This window comes from Natrix helvetica, assembly GCF_964273705.1.
Source record: "Natrix helvetica genome assembly, chromosome: 1".
NCBI lineage: Eukaryota > Metazoa > Chordata > Lepidosauria > Squamata > Natricidae > Natrix > Natrix helvetica.
The window spans coordinates 45,515,350-45,533,849 of NC_138548.1; the positions used below are offsets into that span (position 1 = coordinate 45,515,350).

Consider the following 18,500-nt stretch of genomic DNA (forward strand, 5'->3'; position numbering starts at 1 on the left):
CAACCATCCCAAAAGGCCCATTTTATAAAGGCCCAAGAGTAGTAACTTTGATGGATGAAGGGTTGACCTAATTCAGTTCAATTCAATGCTATTTAGTCTCTTTGATTCAGGCACTACTCATCTTCAAACTCATTTGAGCAGCTCATAATAAAACAAAGCAAGATTTAAAAATGCAGTAGATATAAAAAGAATGAAACATGGGGAATAGTTTTTGCAGCTAGTTGTAGTTTTTGAACCAGGTGCAACCACATTACAACTCGCCTTGCTTCCTTGGGATTTTTGAAAAATATTCTTCCTTTTGCCAACTCTCTTCTTGGATTCCACTTCCAGGCCCCCAAAAGACCTTTGAAAAGAAAAGAAAAAGGTCAGATATTTGCAGAAATTGATAACTATGATAATGTAACAATGATAAATTTTTTATGCACTGAAATGTTTCTTCATTTCATGCCAGTCCTAACTTTGCAGAAAGTCTTTCTTCAATCAATATTCCAGAATTTATTACTCAACTATTTGTTTCATGGACACTTGCTTATAGATTCTGATGTCACTTGGCTTTCCATCTAGGCACTATTTTTTTTGTCTTTTCCACCAAATAATGCTTCCCGACATAGTGTTAATCATCATTTTCCTCTGCTTTTCCCTTCATTTCCCAGGTAGTTCTCCTATTTCATACCTTTTCTGATCTTTAGTTACATTTTTCCACATCAATTCTATTGTTCCTTATCTAGCAAGCTTCCTGAACTCATGACCATTAGTACATTTAGTTTATTTTTATTGCTTCTTAATTAAAAATAAAAAACAAAATAACACGCAAAAATAATAGGATGGTGATAGATACATTGTCAGAGAAGGGGAAAAAAGACATAAAAATGCTTTAACAAAAAATAAATAAAAGAAATAAGAGGAAGAATAGCAGAGTTGGAAGGGACTTTGGAGTGTTCTAATCCAACCCCCTGCTCAGGCAGAAAGCCCTATATTTGTCATGGCAAACCTATGGCACACGTGCCATAGGTGGCATGTGAAGCCATATTGGTGGACATGCAAGCTCAGCTTGCCAGCTGATTTTTGAACTTTCTGGGCCCACCATAAGTAAGGAAACAGGCTGTTTTCAGCCTCCGGAGCTGCCATTTTTGCCCTCCCCAGGCTCCTAGAAAGGGTCTGGAGCCTGGGGAGGGCAAAAAACAGGTCCACCGTGCCATCGCGTGCCAAAAGCGAGGGGAGCTTGGGGGGATGTTTGCGCACGCATGCGCAGGGACGGGCGCATATAATTATGGGTGTGGGCATGACCCCCCCGCACTCCCCCCACTTTTGGCACGCAATAGCAAAAAGGTTAGTCATCACTGCCCTATATCAGACAACTTAGAACTGAGGAGAAATTTCCTGACAGTGAGAACAATTAATCAGTGGAACAGCTTGCCTCCAGAAGTTGTGAATGCCCCAACACTGGAAGTCTTTAAGAAGATGTTGGATAGCTATTTGTCTGAAACGGTATAGGGTTTCCTGCCTAGGCAGGGGGTTGGACTAGAAGACCTCCAAGGTCCCTTCCAACTCTACTATTGTATTATTGTATTATTGTAAATGGTTGTCCAATTTTTTCTTTAAAACGTCAAGTGTTAGAGCATTCACAACTTCTAGAGGCAGTGTTCCACTCATTAATTGTTCTAATTGCCTGGATATTTCTCCTTAGGTTTCTTCTCTCCTTGATTAGTTTCCCATCCATAAATAAATCTAATATGGCTGACTCCCTAGTTCTCTACTTTTTGGGAGATGAAAGTTGTCTGCTAGGTTTGTCAGGAACCTGTTTGATCCTCCATATGGTGCAGAATTTGTCTGCAGATGTTGGGATAGCTAAAAAGTCCTCCGTTGCTATTGTGATGTGCTTCCTACATACCTTAGTTAACTGATTAGCAAAAAGTTCAGCTATTACCTCTATTTGGTTGGGTGGCCCCTATGGCACTGTTATCCCCCCCCCTTTATATTGACCCAAATGCATTCAAGATTGTTTTCATCATTGTTCTGCTCTATTTCTGTAGAAATGTAGTTATTTCTTATATATAGTGCAACTCCACCTCTTCGTATATCCTTCTAGCTGTATATTCCATTTGTGGGTTTTATCCCACCAAATTTCCATAAAGAAAAAACAACAATTGCAATTTTATATACTCTTATCTAATGCAAATATTATTCAAGTATGCACATATTTCTAATAAATTTGTGATATTATCTTTTTAACATACTGCATTCTGTATAAATAAGTCCCATTTTTCATTATACTTGTCCATACAAGCTTTTGTTGAATCTCCAATCTTCCCTTTCTAGTGGTGGAAAGAATGGTTGCACAGCCCCTTCAGAGAACTTTGGATGAAGCAGATTATCTAGCCTGCTTTCAGTTGGGGTTCAGACCTGGGTTTGGGACTGATACAGCACTGATCACATTCATGGATGACCTATGGCAGGAGTGGCATCCATCCTGGCTCTTCTTGACCTCTCAGCGGTATTTGATACTATTGATCATGGCATCCTTCTGGGGCGTTTTTGGGAATTGGGTGTATTGTGTTGATTTTCCTCCTTTCTCCAGGCCGGTTCCAGTTGGTGTTGATAGAGGGAGAGAGATCCAGCCCCCGGCCCCTACTGTGTAGGGTGCCTCAGGGTTTTAGTTCTCTCTCCTCTTCTATTAATATTTACATGAAGCCACTGAGTGAGATGATTTGTTGGCTTGTGAGTGAGATATCATCAGTATGCAGATGACACCCAGCTTTATATCTCTACCCCAGGCCAGAATAGAGTTGGAAGGTATCTTGGAGGTCTTCTAGTCGAACCTATGCTCAAGCAGGAGACCCTATACCATTTCAGAAGTCTAGTCTCTTCTTAAAAAGCTCCAGTGATGAAGCACCCACAACATCTGAAGACAAGCTGTTCTACTGGTTAATTGTCCTTCTCACAGTTTCTCCTTAACTCCAGGTCGCTTCTTTTCTTCATTAGTTTCCACCCATTCTTTCTTGTCTTTCCTTCTGGTGCTATGGAAAAGAAGTAGACCCCCTCTTCTTTGTGGCTGTCCCCCAAATACTGAAACACTGCTATCATGTCACCCCTAGTACTTCTTTTTTCTAGAGTAACCATATCCAATTTCTGCAACCATTCTTCATACCCTTCATCATCTTAGCTGCTCTTCTCTGCAGTTCCCCCCCCCAATATTTTCAATATTTTTTTTATAATGTGGTGACCAAACCTGGATTCTATAATCCAGATGTGGCCTTACTAAGGTTTTATAAAATGGTACTAATACTTCACGTGATCTTGACGCTATGCCTCTGTTTATGCAACCAAGCATTGTATTAGCTGTTTTGGCTGCTGCAACACACTGCTGGCTCATATTTAAGTAATACATGTCGTGGGTGTCCTACCCCATGTGTCTGGAGGCTATTGGGGATTGGATGGGTTGAAACAGGTTCTGACTCAACCCTAGCAAGACAGAATGGCTATGGATATTTGGACCTACCAGAGACACGTTTTTTCCATCTTTGTTTCTGGTTCTCAGACAAACATATGTGCAATCTAGGGGTCTTCCTAGACTTGCAGGTCCTGCTTGAAGAGCAGATAGCAGCCATGTCTCAGAGAGCCTTTAAACACCTTCGGGTTGTGTGCCAGTTGTACCCATTCCTAAACCAGAGGCCCTGCTCACAGTGACTCGTGGCCTTATAACCTCTTGTTTAGAGTACTGCACCATGCTCTACTCAAAGCTCCTCCTGAAAAGCATTTGGAAACTTCAACTGGTACAGAATGCAGCTTGCAGGTAGTAAATGGTGCCAAATACATGGCACATGTAATATCACTACTGCATGAGCTGCATGGGTTACTGGTATGCTTTCAGATGCAATTAAATAGTTTTTATTGTTTTTATTGTACTATATGTTTTTGAATTCTATGCCACCCAGAGTCATTGACTGAGGTGGGCGGGTATAGAAACTGAATAAATAAATGATTTATAGGTGGCAAATGCGATCAGATCTTCGATCCATTGATTAAATGGAGTCATACATTTTTCTTTCCAACACTACAATATTACTCTTTTAGTCATAGTAATGGCACAAAGAATCTTAATTTACATTGTCCGATTGTCAAGTTCCATGTATTGTACTTGATACATAATTCAGAAGAATATTATCTTCTGAAAATTTTACTTTTTGTCACATAATCCTATTTATATAAACCACTGCTTTCTATTCAAATCAGAATAGAGCTGGAAGAGACCTTGGAGGTCTTGTAGTCCAACCTCTGCTCAAGCAGGAGATTCTATACCAGTGATGGCAAACCTTTTAGACACCGAGTGCCCAAACTTTGCGTGCATGCCCAAACTGAAAGGTGAGTGCATGTGAACGTGGACAGACATGTCTGTGTGTGCATGCACAGACATGCACGCATGCGCAGCAGAGACCCGAAGACCAGCTGGCTGGCAGGAGGTGCGACATCCCAACACCGGCAGTGCGGCAAGAGGTAAAATCTTTTCTTTCGTGAGCTTCTGTTTCATTGTTTCCAGAGAAACAGAAGCTCTCGAAAGAAACGCCATGGAGATCTAACCTGGGGTGACGGTGCACGTGTCAGCAAAGTGCCATAGGTTTGCTATCACGGCTGTATATCATTTCAAACAAGTAGCTGTCCTGTCTTTTCTTAAAAATTCCCAATGATGAAGTTCCCACAACTTCTGTTCCACTGTTAATTTTTCTCACTGTTGGGAAGTTTCTCCTTAATTCCAGATTGCTTCTCTCCTCGATTAGTTTCCATCTATTGCTTATTATCCTGCTCTCTGGGGCTTTGGAAAATAAGTTGACCTCTTTTTCTTTGTCTCTTCTCTCCCAAAATATATTTTAAATAAGCATTTTCCTTATTGCGTCTCCAACAAAATGTTGCTTTTGACAGTCCTTTATTGTACAAATATTATAGAAATCTAATAAATACTAAATACTAATTTTTGTTCTATAAATCATAATTTGAGATCCATTGATACTTTTGCTATAGAGGTTAATGCATCCTCGATTGTCGAAGCAATATAGTAATCTCTAATTTTTTATTCCACTTATTTCTTAACATCTGAATGTCAAACTGATTTATTCATAACAAATATCTATAAAAACTAATAGTTTTTTTTTTTTAGTTTTGAAGGATTTAACAAGCTGCTCTAGTATCTCTTATTAACTGAAGCTGAAAAAACTGCTGGTCCAAATAATATTAATAAATGTAATAGTAAATATAGCCACTAGGTTATATCTGATAATATTTATCTTTTAACATGTAAAATGTTAAAAATTCATCTTCACCTAGTAGTTGGTCTAAAATCAATATCTCTGCTTTCTCCCAATTTTTAAAGGATTTCCTCATAGTCAATTTGGCAAGGGAAAAAATGTATTAGGCATTCCATTCCAGGCCTTTCTAATTGATAGAATTGCTTCCAGATATATTTAGTATACTTAGATCCCAAGTCAGAAAATATTTAATTTAATTGATAATTGATTTTTCTGTAAAGATATTCTCAGAATTGAAGAACCCCATAGAAATTTATTTTCTGACAATATTTTCCAAATATAACACATTTAGTTTTATACATTTTCTAGACTTTATTCTGATTGTGTTTGTTTTATAATAAAGATCTATGCCACTATATATACAAATACAATACAATACAATACAATACAATACAATATAATACAATACAATACAATAGTAGAGTTGGAAGGGACCTTGGAGGTCTTCTAGTCCAACCCCCTGCCTAGGCAGGAAACCCTATACCGTTCCAGACAAATGGCTATCCAACATCTTCTTAAAGACTTCCAGTGTTGGGGCTTTCACAACTTCTGGAGGCAAGCTGTTCCACTGATTAATTGTTCTAACTGTCAGGAAGTTTCTCCTCAGTTCTAAGTTGTTTCTCTCCTTGATTAGTTTCCACCCATTGCTTCTTGTTCTGTCCTCAGGTGCCTTGGAGAATAGCTTGACTCCCTCTTCTTTGTGGCAACCCCTGAGATATTGGAACACTGCTATCATGTCTTCCCTAGTCCTTCTTTCTCTTAAGCTAGACATACCTAGTTCCTGCAACCGTAATGAATTATTAAACCTTAGGAGAAGGGTTTTCCTTTTACATTTTTATTGCAGTCTGTTATATTCTGACTCACTGATCCCGTGGGATATTACAACATAGCCTACCAATGTGTATCCTCCCTTATTATTTCCTCATTTCTTTTTTTAAAAATGCCCTGGATTTCACAAACTTTGGTCGTTTTCAACATGAGTTCATTGCTGTCTCCCTTTCCAACATCTGTGTGTGGTGAATTCCTAATGCATAGGCAGATTCTCCAACACAAAGCTTAATGTTTGGTTTGGGTACCTTGTGATATATGTGCAGTTTATCTGAAAGGAAGGCGCATATGCATGGAGTTTTGGGTCTGTGTGGATGGATGGGATAGATAGATGAAATAAAAGGGGGGTTCTGCAAATGTTTGTTGAGTGGAATGAAAAATTTTCTCTGTTCTTTCAATCTCTGTTTAAATAGTTACATTGAATTCCTCAATTAGTTTGTTTTGAGTTGTTGTTTTTTTGCGATGCTCATTTCATTTTGGTTTAAAATGTTTCAATTTAAGAAAGGGTTACCCTGTTTGCTTTGTTCAAATTCTTCGGAGAAAGGTATTGATGAGTCAGATGCTGTTGATTTCCATCCAAAGTAATCTTTAGACTCTCCTGGCAGCAGGAATAAAGCACTGTCTCAGTCCAGCTATACAATAAATGGATCTTAATTGGCATAAGCCTAACCCTTTAGAAGCAAGATCCAAGCCATTGTCCTCATTGTCCCCTGCCCGTACAGACTGTTCTTTAATTTTGTCAAGCATTTTTTAAAAATGTGAATGATTATGTCATATTCAAATTCAGCAAATAGACTTATGATAAGTAAAGGTAAAGGTTCCCCTTGCACATATGTGTTAGTTGTTCCCGACTCTAGAGGGTAGTGCTCATCCCCGTTTCAAAGCTGAAGAGCCAGCGCTGTCAGAAGACGTCTCCATAGTCATGTGGCCGGCATGACTAAACGCTGAAGGCGCACGGAATGCTGTTACCTTCCCACCAAAGGTGGCTCCTATTTTTTATACTTGCATTTTTACATGCTTTCAAACTGTTAGGTTGGCAGAAGCTGGGACAAGTAATGGGAGCTCACTCCGTTACGCGACACTAGGGATTTGACTGAACTGCTGACCTTCTGATCCACAAGCTCAGCGTCTTAGCCATTGAGCCACTGCTTCACTAATGATAGGAACTCTTTAATCATCAAAGTGGTAAAGCTAAACATTTACCAAAACATTTACTCCAAAAATGTAAATCAGAGTGAATGGAGGTCTTTTTTCTTATGGAGTTTTTGGTTGTACAGATTTTCCCCATTTAATGAGTTTAAAACCACAATGTCCCATTATTTCTGTCCAGTCGATCCTTTTTGCTTTGGAAGATTGCTTATAGAACTGGTTTGTTTGAAGAAGGGAAGAAGAATGGTAGATCCCTCATCACCACAGCAGGAAGGATAAAATCCTTGGAGAGCTGAAATTTTATTGTTATTTTGTTATTGTTATTTAGCATTTGGATCTTTTAAAATCTATTTTTGCTGCTTGAGTGATTTATGATTAGGCAGCCTTATAAATCATAAGAAAAATCAACTCATAAATAAAATACACTTTTCAGGAAACAGCATGCCTAATCCTCTCTGTTTGGGACTATTCAATTTGGTTTCAGAACTTCTGTTACTTGTCTTTTACTTCTCTCCCAGTTTGGTTCATGGTTCACATTTAGCAGATCAGTCTCAGAAGAGTGGAAGAGGTTGCAAATCTTTTGGTGTATTGCACAAGTTTTCTTTGTATTCGATAAAGAAATTACAGTAAGGCTTTAAGAAAAAGTAATATCTAGCTGTACAGCTGGAATATCCTTGATGGCTGTTAGAAATCTTTGAGTTTCATAAGACTGTAAGAGTAGAATGCCCTCATTTTAAAATTTTCTATGAGCTGAGACTTCTTTGAAAAAGTAGAATAGTTATAAGTATTCTGTGACATCACTCAGCTAACATCAAAAGAGAGGTCATAAATTATTTGTAAACTGTCTGAAAGCTTTGGCATGTCATTTAATAGATAAATCACTAGTCTTTGTACCAATGTTGAGAAATTTAGTCAATTGTTTGGGGATACGATTATATTATATTGTCTGTCTGATTCCTTCTTTCCTTCCTTCATTCCTTCCTTCCTTCCTTCATTCATTCCCCTCCCTTCTTCCCCCGCTCCCTTCCACTTCTACTATCCAGGCAATGTCTCTCTTCTGAACTGTAAGGCTCTTTCTTTTAAAATTGTCAGCCTGGCATTTTTAGATAACAGCATTTATCCTTTAAGAAGACAGAATTGTTAGTGCTTTTTAAAGCTAGTCTACTGAATTCAGTTGAGCTGTTGCGCAAGGAAGCATATTTAGAACTACTCAGTAAAATATTATGGATTGCTGATCTATGAACTAGACCAGTACCAGCCAGTTTACTGCATATAAATGAATGGATATCCATTCAGAAAACCATGTTAACATAGACTGGATATTTTTTAATAAACTAGAATCAATGCACATTAATACATAATTTTATCCTAAAGGATCATTAGTAAATTATGCATACCATTCATTCTGAATATCAAGAAGGACAAAACAGGAAAGACCGTGCTGCCCTCCATCTGTATAGGACTACTAGCCCAATAATCCTCACTAGCAGACTCCATTGGTTGAATGTAAGGAATAGCAGCTCAGCACATCTGGATGGTCTCTGTTGGAGAAAGTTGAATTAAACTGTACATTCTGTCAAGTAATTATGACATTAATTTGGCAGTTCTGTTACCAGACGAGAAGTAGTATAGTGCTACTATCTTTCTACAAATCTGAAATCATTTATTAAAAGTATACTCTTGCCATCCCTTGATTCCATTTTTGTCAGTGAAAGTCCCCGTGGCAAATCTAAAAATAAATATAATGAATGATTACTTGGAATTTCATTTTATATTGGGAAACACCTGTCTGCAGCCTGTACACTCACAATTTAAATTATTTGATCATTTGTAAGATCTTCATATAAATAAATAACTCTGACACCTGCCTTAATTGAAATCCATGTTTACTGTTATTTAATTGTTTTCATTAGGTAGTAAACCAAAAGAAGCAAATAAGTAACACTGACCTTTAAAACTGTACATTTATTTTTGAAAACTAACTCAATAAGGTGCTCCTTCAAGCTTTTCAGCAGTGGTTACTTGATAATAGTTATATACAGTAAGTTATAAATTCTTAAGTATCAAGCATAGATTTGTAGGTATTTATAGGTAATCAATATAAAACTCTGAGATACCAATGCTAAACCTCAGTTTGTAATTTAAACTGTATTGCCTACCTATCCTGTGGGATCATGGTGATTCAGCAAAGGGGATCCAGTCATCCTAGGAACCTTGGATGTCGTAATGTATGGATATAGTATGTGCAGATCTAACAGTATGGCTTTTTGTAATTGACGAATGGAAATTTTGTCAATGCACATATTTTCTAAGTGCCATTCCAATTTTTGAGGGGAAGGGTATGACATCCAGTGTGCTGATAACCATTGGGACCACCACACAGCTGACCTATGCCATCATCTTTCAATTTTGATTTTCAGAGCTTGATATTTTGTGATCTCCAATTCTTTGTCTTCTCTTCTGCTAACTCCTGGGATTGCCACATCAATTATCTACCCTTTCTTCTTTTCAACCGCAATTAAATCTGATGTGCTATGACTAGGGCCTTATCAGTTAGCATTTAGAAATCCTACAATATTTTAACTGCTCATTTTCGGTTACTTTTTCAACTCTTATGTTCCCAGCAATTTTTCATTACTGGCACTTGATAATTTTTACATATATTCCAGTGAATAATTCTAGCAATTGTGTTATTGCCATTGCTAATTATTACTTGTTGCCTGACTCCAATTATTCTGGGTGGTTGCTAGGAATTTGCATTATTCAAGTTCCATGGAAATTCTACAGAACCCCCCCCCCAAAAAAAAAACCTGCAAGTTTAATTTTTTTTAGTATGTAAAATGCAACCAAATTCCCTGTCCTCCTTCTATGCTAAATTATAGGTTTAAGCATTATGAATGTGAACTTTATTAAAGAGGTTATTGAATTTGATATGGTTCTGCCCAATGTGTTTCTATAATTCCTTTAAAACAAAGATTGCAATCCTTGGGAAAGAGATTTCTCGCAGAGAGCACAAAATGATACCACATCTTTTCCTATTACATTTAAATTGAGTATAAAGTATTGTCACAACAGAGGGTGAAATAATCTAGCCTGTTTAGCTTTGGGATAGGATTTCATTAAGAATCCCAGGCCAAGGACTACATTGTGGTCTTTAGGAACTTTTAGGAATGTCTGGGAAGAAAGCAACTGGCATAGCTGTTCTGTTTTTGCTGAGGAAGCAACAACCACATCTCTCTAGGAATAAAGCTAAGCTTGAGGAATGATTTACTTTTTACTCTGGTGGAATGCACAAAATTGTCTGCACAGTTTGTCTTTCCCTCCACAAACCTGTTTGGTCTGTGACCTATTATTTTCTGGATAGTCCCCCCCGGCTAGCAGAGAAGCCAGCTTCTTTTTCACATTTTTTTTAAAAACATAAAAGACAACATTAAAAAATTTTCATCCATTACATACAGCATGTCGTTTGGTTACAAGTGTTTTTGCATCCATATTTTCGATTACATATACCGTCACAGTTTTTCCATCCAATATAGCCAAAAACCTCACTTTCATTGTACAGCATATATTCAGTTATGATTAATATTTCTTTCTTTTCAGTAAACTTATTTCTTTTACATTCTTGATTGTCTGCTTAATAACAATGTACCTTTATGTAATCATTGTCTCATTTTAAATATTTTTACAGTATAAAAGAATTTACCAAGTGTTTATGTTTATATATCTATATAGCCAGCTTCTTTGAGTGCCTAACAGTTGTTCTGTCCAGTGATTCTAATGAATATGCAGACACAGGCTTGGCTGTCTGCCATGACTAATTACAGAGATAAAACCACCTCTTGGCTAGGAGCGTAGAACGCTATCTTCAAGAAACAAAGATTAGACTTACGGAATGCTTTCTCAACGGCTAGTAAAATGGGCTGCTGTTTCCTGCAAAGATTCCCCTCCCGTCGCTCCACCTATAAACTCTTTGGGAGGGGCCACAACCATAGCCAGCTGTCCCTATTTCCTTCTATGACGTCTTCTCCACAGCTGCTCCCTTCTCCTCTGCCATCTGCTGGCCAACAGGCCTCTCTAATCCCTGCTCTGACTCCAAACACCCTCCAGAGTCTTCTTCATCCTCCAGAGCAGTCCCATAATGGTAATTGCTGTCAGAGTCCACCAACAGCTCAGCCGGCTGCTGCTGGACCACAACACTATCCCTCACCGCAGGGCCCTTCCCCCGGGTCTGATGCTCAGGGTGTGGCTTAGCTGGGAATTGTTCATGGAAGGCCTGCACCAAAGCAGGTGCGTGCACGGAGGTCCCATCCCCCCAGGTAACATCCTCCGGCTCTCGGCCTTTCCATTCCACCAGGTATTGGAACCGTCCTTTCAGCCATCGGGAATCCCGGATCCTGGCAACTTCATACTTAGTCGGCGCCTCATCGGCACGGGGTTCTGGTTGGGGATGATCGGGTTGGTGAAGGGGACAAGCCGGCTGTTCAGGAACAAGAAGAGATTGATGAAAGACTGGATGGACTTGCATCGAACGTGGTAAAGTCAGGCGATAGGCGACCGGATTGATGACTGCTTCAACAGGAAACGGGCCAAGGTAACGATAGTCTAACTTCTTGACCAGTCAGTTTGACAGAAGAGGTCTAGTGGACAGCCACACTCGATCAGATCTTTGGTACATGAAATCTTGGGTTTCCTTGATAGGGCATCCGCCGTTTTGTGCACACTGGGAATGTACGTCATGCGGAAATTGAACCGTGTAAAGAAAAGAGACCACCGGATCTGGCGCTGGTTCAATTTCTGCATGGTCTTCAGAAATTCCAAATTCCTATGGTCCGTCCGGACTTCAATCTGATGACTGGCCCCCTCTAGATGATGCCTCCAACCCTCAAATGCCACCTTAATGGCTAGTAGCTCCTTCTCCCAAATATAATTGCGCTCGGAATAATTGAGTTTCCATGAGTAATAAGCGCAAGGGAAAAGGGTACCGCCGGAGGCATGAGCCTGAAGTAACAACACTCCCACAGAGATATCGGATGCATCCGCCTCCACTACAAATGGACCGTGGGGGTCAGGATGCTTCATAATGGTCTCTTTCACGAAGGCCTGCTTCAAGGCTTGGAATGTGTGGTGCTCAGGGCCCCCCCATTGAAACGGAACTTTTTTCTGCAGGAGCCGAGTGAGGGGCACAGTCAGGGAAGCAAAGCTGGGGATAAAGGTCTGATAGTAGTTGGCAAACCTGAGGAGTCACTGGACATCCTTCACTCTCCGAGGAGGTTGCCAACTACACAAAGACTCCACCTTGCCCGGGTCCATCGCAATGCCTTCGGGAGAGATACAATGTCCCAGGAACTCAATGGTGGACTGCCAAAACTGGCACTTCTCCAGTTTCGCATACAAGCGATTCTCACGGAGCCGTTGTAGGACCAGGCGTAGGTGGTTCTCTTGGGAGGACGGGTATATCAGAAAGATGTCATCGAGATAAATGATGACAAACTGGTCCAAAAGGTCCCGGAAAATGTTGTTCATAAAATGTTGGAAGACGGCAGGGGCATTGGTCAGCCCAAAAGACATGACCGTGTACTCAAAATGCCTGTACCTGGTGCCGAATGCCATCTTCCATTCATCCCTGGGTTGGATCCGGACAAGATTGTAGGCTCCACGGAGATCCAATTTGGTGAACACCTTAGCCTCTCTGAGCCACTCCAACAGTTCAGGAATAAGGGGCAGAGGATATTGATTGTGCATCATGATAGCATTGAGCCTACAATAGTCACAACAAAGTCTCAAATCTCCGGTCTTCTTTTTGATGAACAAGACCGGGGCAGACAATGGTAAAGACGAGGGTCTAATAAAACCCTGACTAGGTTTTTGTCCGAAAATTCCTGCAATGCGGCCAACTCTGGGTCTGACATTGAATACAAATGACCCACAGGGAGCGGTGCATCCAGAATCAAATCGATGGGACAATCATATGGCCAGTGCAGTGGCAATTGGTCTGCTTCTTGTTCACTGAACACGTCTGCAAAATCTGTTATGTCTGAAGACAAGGACACCCCGGGTGGACTCAGCAGCTAGCCTGCACAGACATGACAGGTGTGGTCCATACATTGCAAGGCTGGAAAGGTGACAAGGTTCTGGAACCAGTAGATCTGTGGGTTGTGTGCCCAAAACCAAGCCAATCCCAAGACCATGGGGAAATGCAGGCCAGAGGTAACGTAGAACTGGATGGCTTCCTCATGAGCTCTGATGACCAGGCGCAAGGGTTGCATGGTGGCCTTGTAGGCCCAGATAGAAGCACCCGGACATCAATGGTCTCCACAAGCATGGGAGGATCTACTGGACACAGAGGGACCGCATACTTGGTCGCAACCACCTCGTCCATGAAGTTCGTGGCCCAGAGTTGAGAGCATGCGCCAGAATCCCCTGCGGGCTACTGGACAGGACTATTCGGTATGCCAGGATCAGTGTTGGGAAGGCGCACAAGTCACTGTCTCTGAGCATGGCTCTGAATTGATGTGCACCCGACCCAAGGTCTCCCTTAGATTGGCCTTGGGGGCCTTTCCCGACAAATTGTTCTGGGTCTGGGGTGTAGGTCCAGTAACTTACGCCCCTCGTCTCTTCTTGGGGCAAAAGGCTGCCATGTGCCCAGGTTCCCCACAATAAAAACACAACCCCCCTAAGCCCCATCTGTCTTTCTCCGTTATCGAAAAGCGGGGTTTGGCTGCACCTAATTCCATGGGCTCCTCCCATGGAGTTGGAGTCTCATGAATGGCCGGAACCATCCTGTTCTCCTGGGAGGTGTGGCGAATTCCCTGCCTATGCAACCGAGCATCAATCTGGAGACACAGGTGGACCAACACATTGAAATTCGGTGGTCTATCCACATGCACCAGCTCATCCTGCAATTCTTCTGACAACCCATCCTCAAATGTGTCCATGAGGGCTGCCTCATTCCAATCCGAATACTGGCTTAGTAGCCTAAATTCACTGATGTAGTCCTGCAAGGAACCCCGTCCCTGCTTCAGAGTCTTCAGTCGTCGGGTAGCCGTCTCCATCTTAATGGGGTCCTCATACATTAACCGGAGGTGGTCCCAGAACCCCCTGAAGTCATCCAGCAAAGGGCTAGCCTGGACCAGCAGTGGCGTCGCCCAAAGAACTGCGGAGCCAGAGAGTAAGCTAATCATAAACCCCACTTTATCTCGGTCAGTGGGGAAATCTTCTGCTCTCAAGTTGATAAATAGCTGGCATTGTCCCAAGAAAGCTGGAAACATGGCTTGGTTGCCATCGAATTTATCAGACACTGCAACCGGGCATTTCCTCCAAAGTGGGGGTGGAGCAGGGTGAGCTTGGAGTTGTGCCACCTGGGCAGCCAACATAGCGACCTGTTGCGAAAGTTGCGCGTTTTCGGCACATAACTGCTCCATGGTGATAATATTTACAGCTTTTGTTTGGGGGCAGGAAACAAACTGTTCTGTCCCGTGATTCTAATGAATATGCAGACACAGGCTTGGCTGTCTGCCACAACTAATTACAGAGATAAAACCACCCCTTGACTAGGAGCTTAGAACGCTATCTTCAAGAAACCAAGATTAGACTTACGGAATGCTTTCTCAACGGCTAGTAAAATGGACTGTTGTTTCCTGCAAAGATTCCCCTCCCGTCGCTCCACCTATAAACTCCTTGGGAGGGGCCACAACCATAGCCAGCTGTCCCTATTTCCTTCTATAACGTCTTCTCCACAGCTGCTCCCTTCTCCTCTCAGCTCTACACACACACACATCAGGGACAACCTCCCTCTGTTGCTCCTCACTGCTCCCTGACTCAGATGCCACCTGCTGGCCAACAGGCCTCTCTAATCCCTGCTCTGACTCTAAACACGCTCCAGAGTCTTCCTCATGCTCCAGAGCAGTCCCATAATGGTCATCGCTGTCAGAGTCCACCAACAGCTCAGCCGATCGCTGCTGGGCCACAACAACAGTGGTCTGTGTTTTCACAAATAATCGTTTCAATCTGGTGTCCTGTGAAGAATTCTTCATTGCGAGCCATATGTCGAAAACCAGAATGCTGTTATCAGTCTTTCCTCTTGCTATAAAATTTGATCCAGTTCTCCATGTCTTTCATGACTGCTCAGGTGTTGCCAGCTGTATTTCCAAGGGTCAGGGACAATGAAGCGAAGCTGATGTGATGACATTCTGGATATGCCAAGGAGTCACTGAAGTGCATTCATGAATACTACATAAGACACATATATTTAAAATGATCTCCGCTAATACAAATGTTAAAAATCATCATTTCTTTAATGCTGAATTCATTTCTTAGATGGCATATGTTCAGATGGGCTTTGTCTTTTTATTTGGCCTACACAGCATATTTAGACAGAATTTATAATAATAATATGCCAATTATAATTCCCCCCAAATAAACATTGCTTAAAAGTTGTCCCAATATTTGACTTGTGCTATTTTAAAGTATATTTTGTGTGGTGTATGCACAATGTTACAAATAAAATATAATCATAGACCAATGATGGTGAACCTTTTCAGCACTAAGCGCTGAAAAGGGAGCGCACGCGTGCTCTTGGGGGCCGCAACCCGAAAGAGGTGGTATGCGTGGAAACTTTCCGTTTCTGGTGCACGCATGCAGACTGTCCAGCTAGTCTTCCAGTTACTGACACGCATGCATGTGCAACAATCAGCTGGCCGGTGTGCATGTTCATGTCGGAAAACGGAAGGCCAGCTTTTCCAGTTTCCAACACTGCTACACACATGAAGGCCAGCTGATCATTGTGCATGCATGCGCTCCAGAAACCCAGAAGAGGAACGGGCGACACCATATGTCCCAGGTGACTTGGCTCCATGTGCCACTTCAGGCATGCGTGCCATAGATTCGCCATCATGGTCATAGATAATTGGTGCTATGACAGATGATTTGGTGTTTGGCCAGTCATCTTTTTTGAACCTTGGCAACTTAATATGTAGAAGATGCCATGGTCTTTCACTGCCCTCTTAATAGACCACATATAGCTGCATTTGGTCTGATCAAGTAGTAAAAATAAATGGAAAATTTATTGGACAAATAAAATGGACTAACTTGATTAGGAGAAACCTACCTTTTATGTATGCTACAAAAAAAGTAAAATATCGTATTTAGCAGTAGAGGTAGTTTTGGACTTAGAACAGTTCATTTAGTGATTGTTCAAAGTTACAAAGGTACTGAAATAAGTGACTTATGACTGTTTTTCACACTTATGACCATTGCAGCATCCCCATGGTCACAATTCATGATCAAAATTCAGCTTGACAATTGATTCATATTTATGACGGTTGCAGTGTCCTGGGATCATGTAATCACCTTTTGCGACCTGACAAGCAAAGTCAGTGGGGAAGCCAGATTCACTTAACAACTGCAGTGATTCACTTAACAACTATAGCAAGAAAAGTCATAAAATGGGGCAAAATTCATTTCACAACTGTCTCTCTTGGCAACAGAAATTTTGGGCTCAATTGTGATTGTAAGTCGATTAAAGTAATATCCCGGAGATACAATTCCTGATTAGTAATTAACAATGTATGTTGTTTCTCTTTAATATTTCACAATAAATTAAAATATTATATAAAGACCTCCTGTACATACTTGTTTGAAAAATATTTTCCACTGAACTCAAGTTTAATTTTGAATATATTAGTTCATGAATTGGGTTTGATTTGGGAAGTTTTGGATTCAAATCTCATATTAGTTATAAAGACCTGTAATATGCTTTAGGCAACTAGCTGCCTAATTATATAATTATCATAAATTGATAATGACTAAATTCAGTTGCCATGTTTATGTCACTTTGAGCTTCATGATAGAATGAAATAGAAATAATCAATCTTCTAGTTAATATCAGTACAAATACACATTTTAGAGCTGAATCCCTTCTTTGTTTTAAAATTGTAATTTCCAGGTGCTTTAAAAGTGGCAAAAAGAAAAGAATCCTTATAAGAACTAAAAGGAACTTGTGGAGTGGGAAGGATTATCCCCAAAACTCCTGTAAAGAAGTCTCCACATGAGGTTATTGTAACAGCGGTTGCAGGATTTGACATTTATGTTTGATGTGTTTTTCTTCATTGGGTTTAATATGTTGATATAGCAGCATGCTTTTACTGGGTAAAACAAAGATTGGTTGATTGGCAGCTGCTAAGAAATGGGACTTCCATCCATGTTAAGACATTTTAAATTCTTCAACAATCTTCAAGTGTTTAACGAGTTAGAGACAAACCTTTAGCTTAGTGCCACAGCATCTGTTTCATTTGCAGAAAGCATTGGCACCTCCAGATAGGTCTTGGACATGCTCTTGCTGAACCCAGCAGAGCTATTGTCAATAGTTTGTATATCATGTTATGCCTGATTTGGTTAACAATAGTGAGCCACAATTCGCTAGATATACTGAGCATGTTAACCCCCCCCCAAAATAACCAAATTCATAAACCACAGTGGCTGGACTCATACAACACTCAGACTAAATGTTATTAACATTGAGTTGCATGGACCAGTGAGAATTTAAGGTAGCTTTATAGCAGTTGGCTACTGCTGAAATACAGTTTAATATGTAGTGAAAAAGCACCGTAGAGTTTATTATCTGAGGTAGCTGAGAATGTTCTATAGTATAACCTGACTTTTGTTTGGTAATTTCCTCCTCACTCTGGGTTAAAAAGAGCTCCTCAGATCATAAACTTTGTGTTCGGTAGGACTCAACTAAGTGTGTTATCTTTTACAGCTCCCACCGTTCCTATTTGCCCCGCTGCAGTGCCCTGGCCAAGTCCAGCTATAATCATTGCCGCATGCTGTGCCATACCGGTGTTCCTCTTTCTAGTTTTCATCATTTGCTACAAAGCCATAAAAAGGTAAGGCTGTGTGTTAGCATATTGAAGCTTAATGCTGCAAGATGAACTGTTTCTTGAATATATCAGCATGGAGATACTTTAGTGTTGCAGACTGTGCAGTTCTCTAAAAGGGATTTCTGAATTTACTCATTGCACACGCACACAAAAGTTTTCCCTTTTTTCCTTTCCCTTCCCTTTCTTTTCTAGCTCATAAATCCTTGACACTCTCTTGTTTTCAATAATTGAAAGATCAGAATAACCCAAAACAAGAACAGAGCTATTGATTTCAGGAGAACTTGAATATACAGGAGGATAGAATTAGAACATCTAGTTGCGAGGGAAGAAGCTGCAAGTTATTTGG

General features: G+C 40.7%; 1 protein-coding gene across 4 annotated transcripts in view; it reads left to right on the forward strand.

Moving 5' to 3' along the window:
* PRIMA1 (proline rich membrane anchor 1) overlaps nt 1-18,500 on the forward strand; it is a 100,444-nt gene that overhangs the window by 51,387 nt on the left and 30,557 nt on the right. For all 4 annotated transcript variants that reach the window (XM_081939468.1, XM_081939466.1, XM_081939469.1 and 1 more), the window contains one exon: nt 18,034-18,160. In XM_081939468.1, the coding sequence (XP_081795594.1) occupies nt 18,034-18,160 (127 nt within the window). The remainder of the gene's footprint in view (nt 1-18,033; nt 18,161-18,500) is intronic.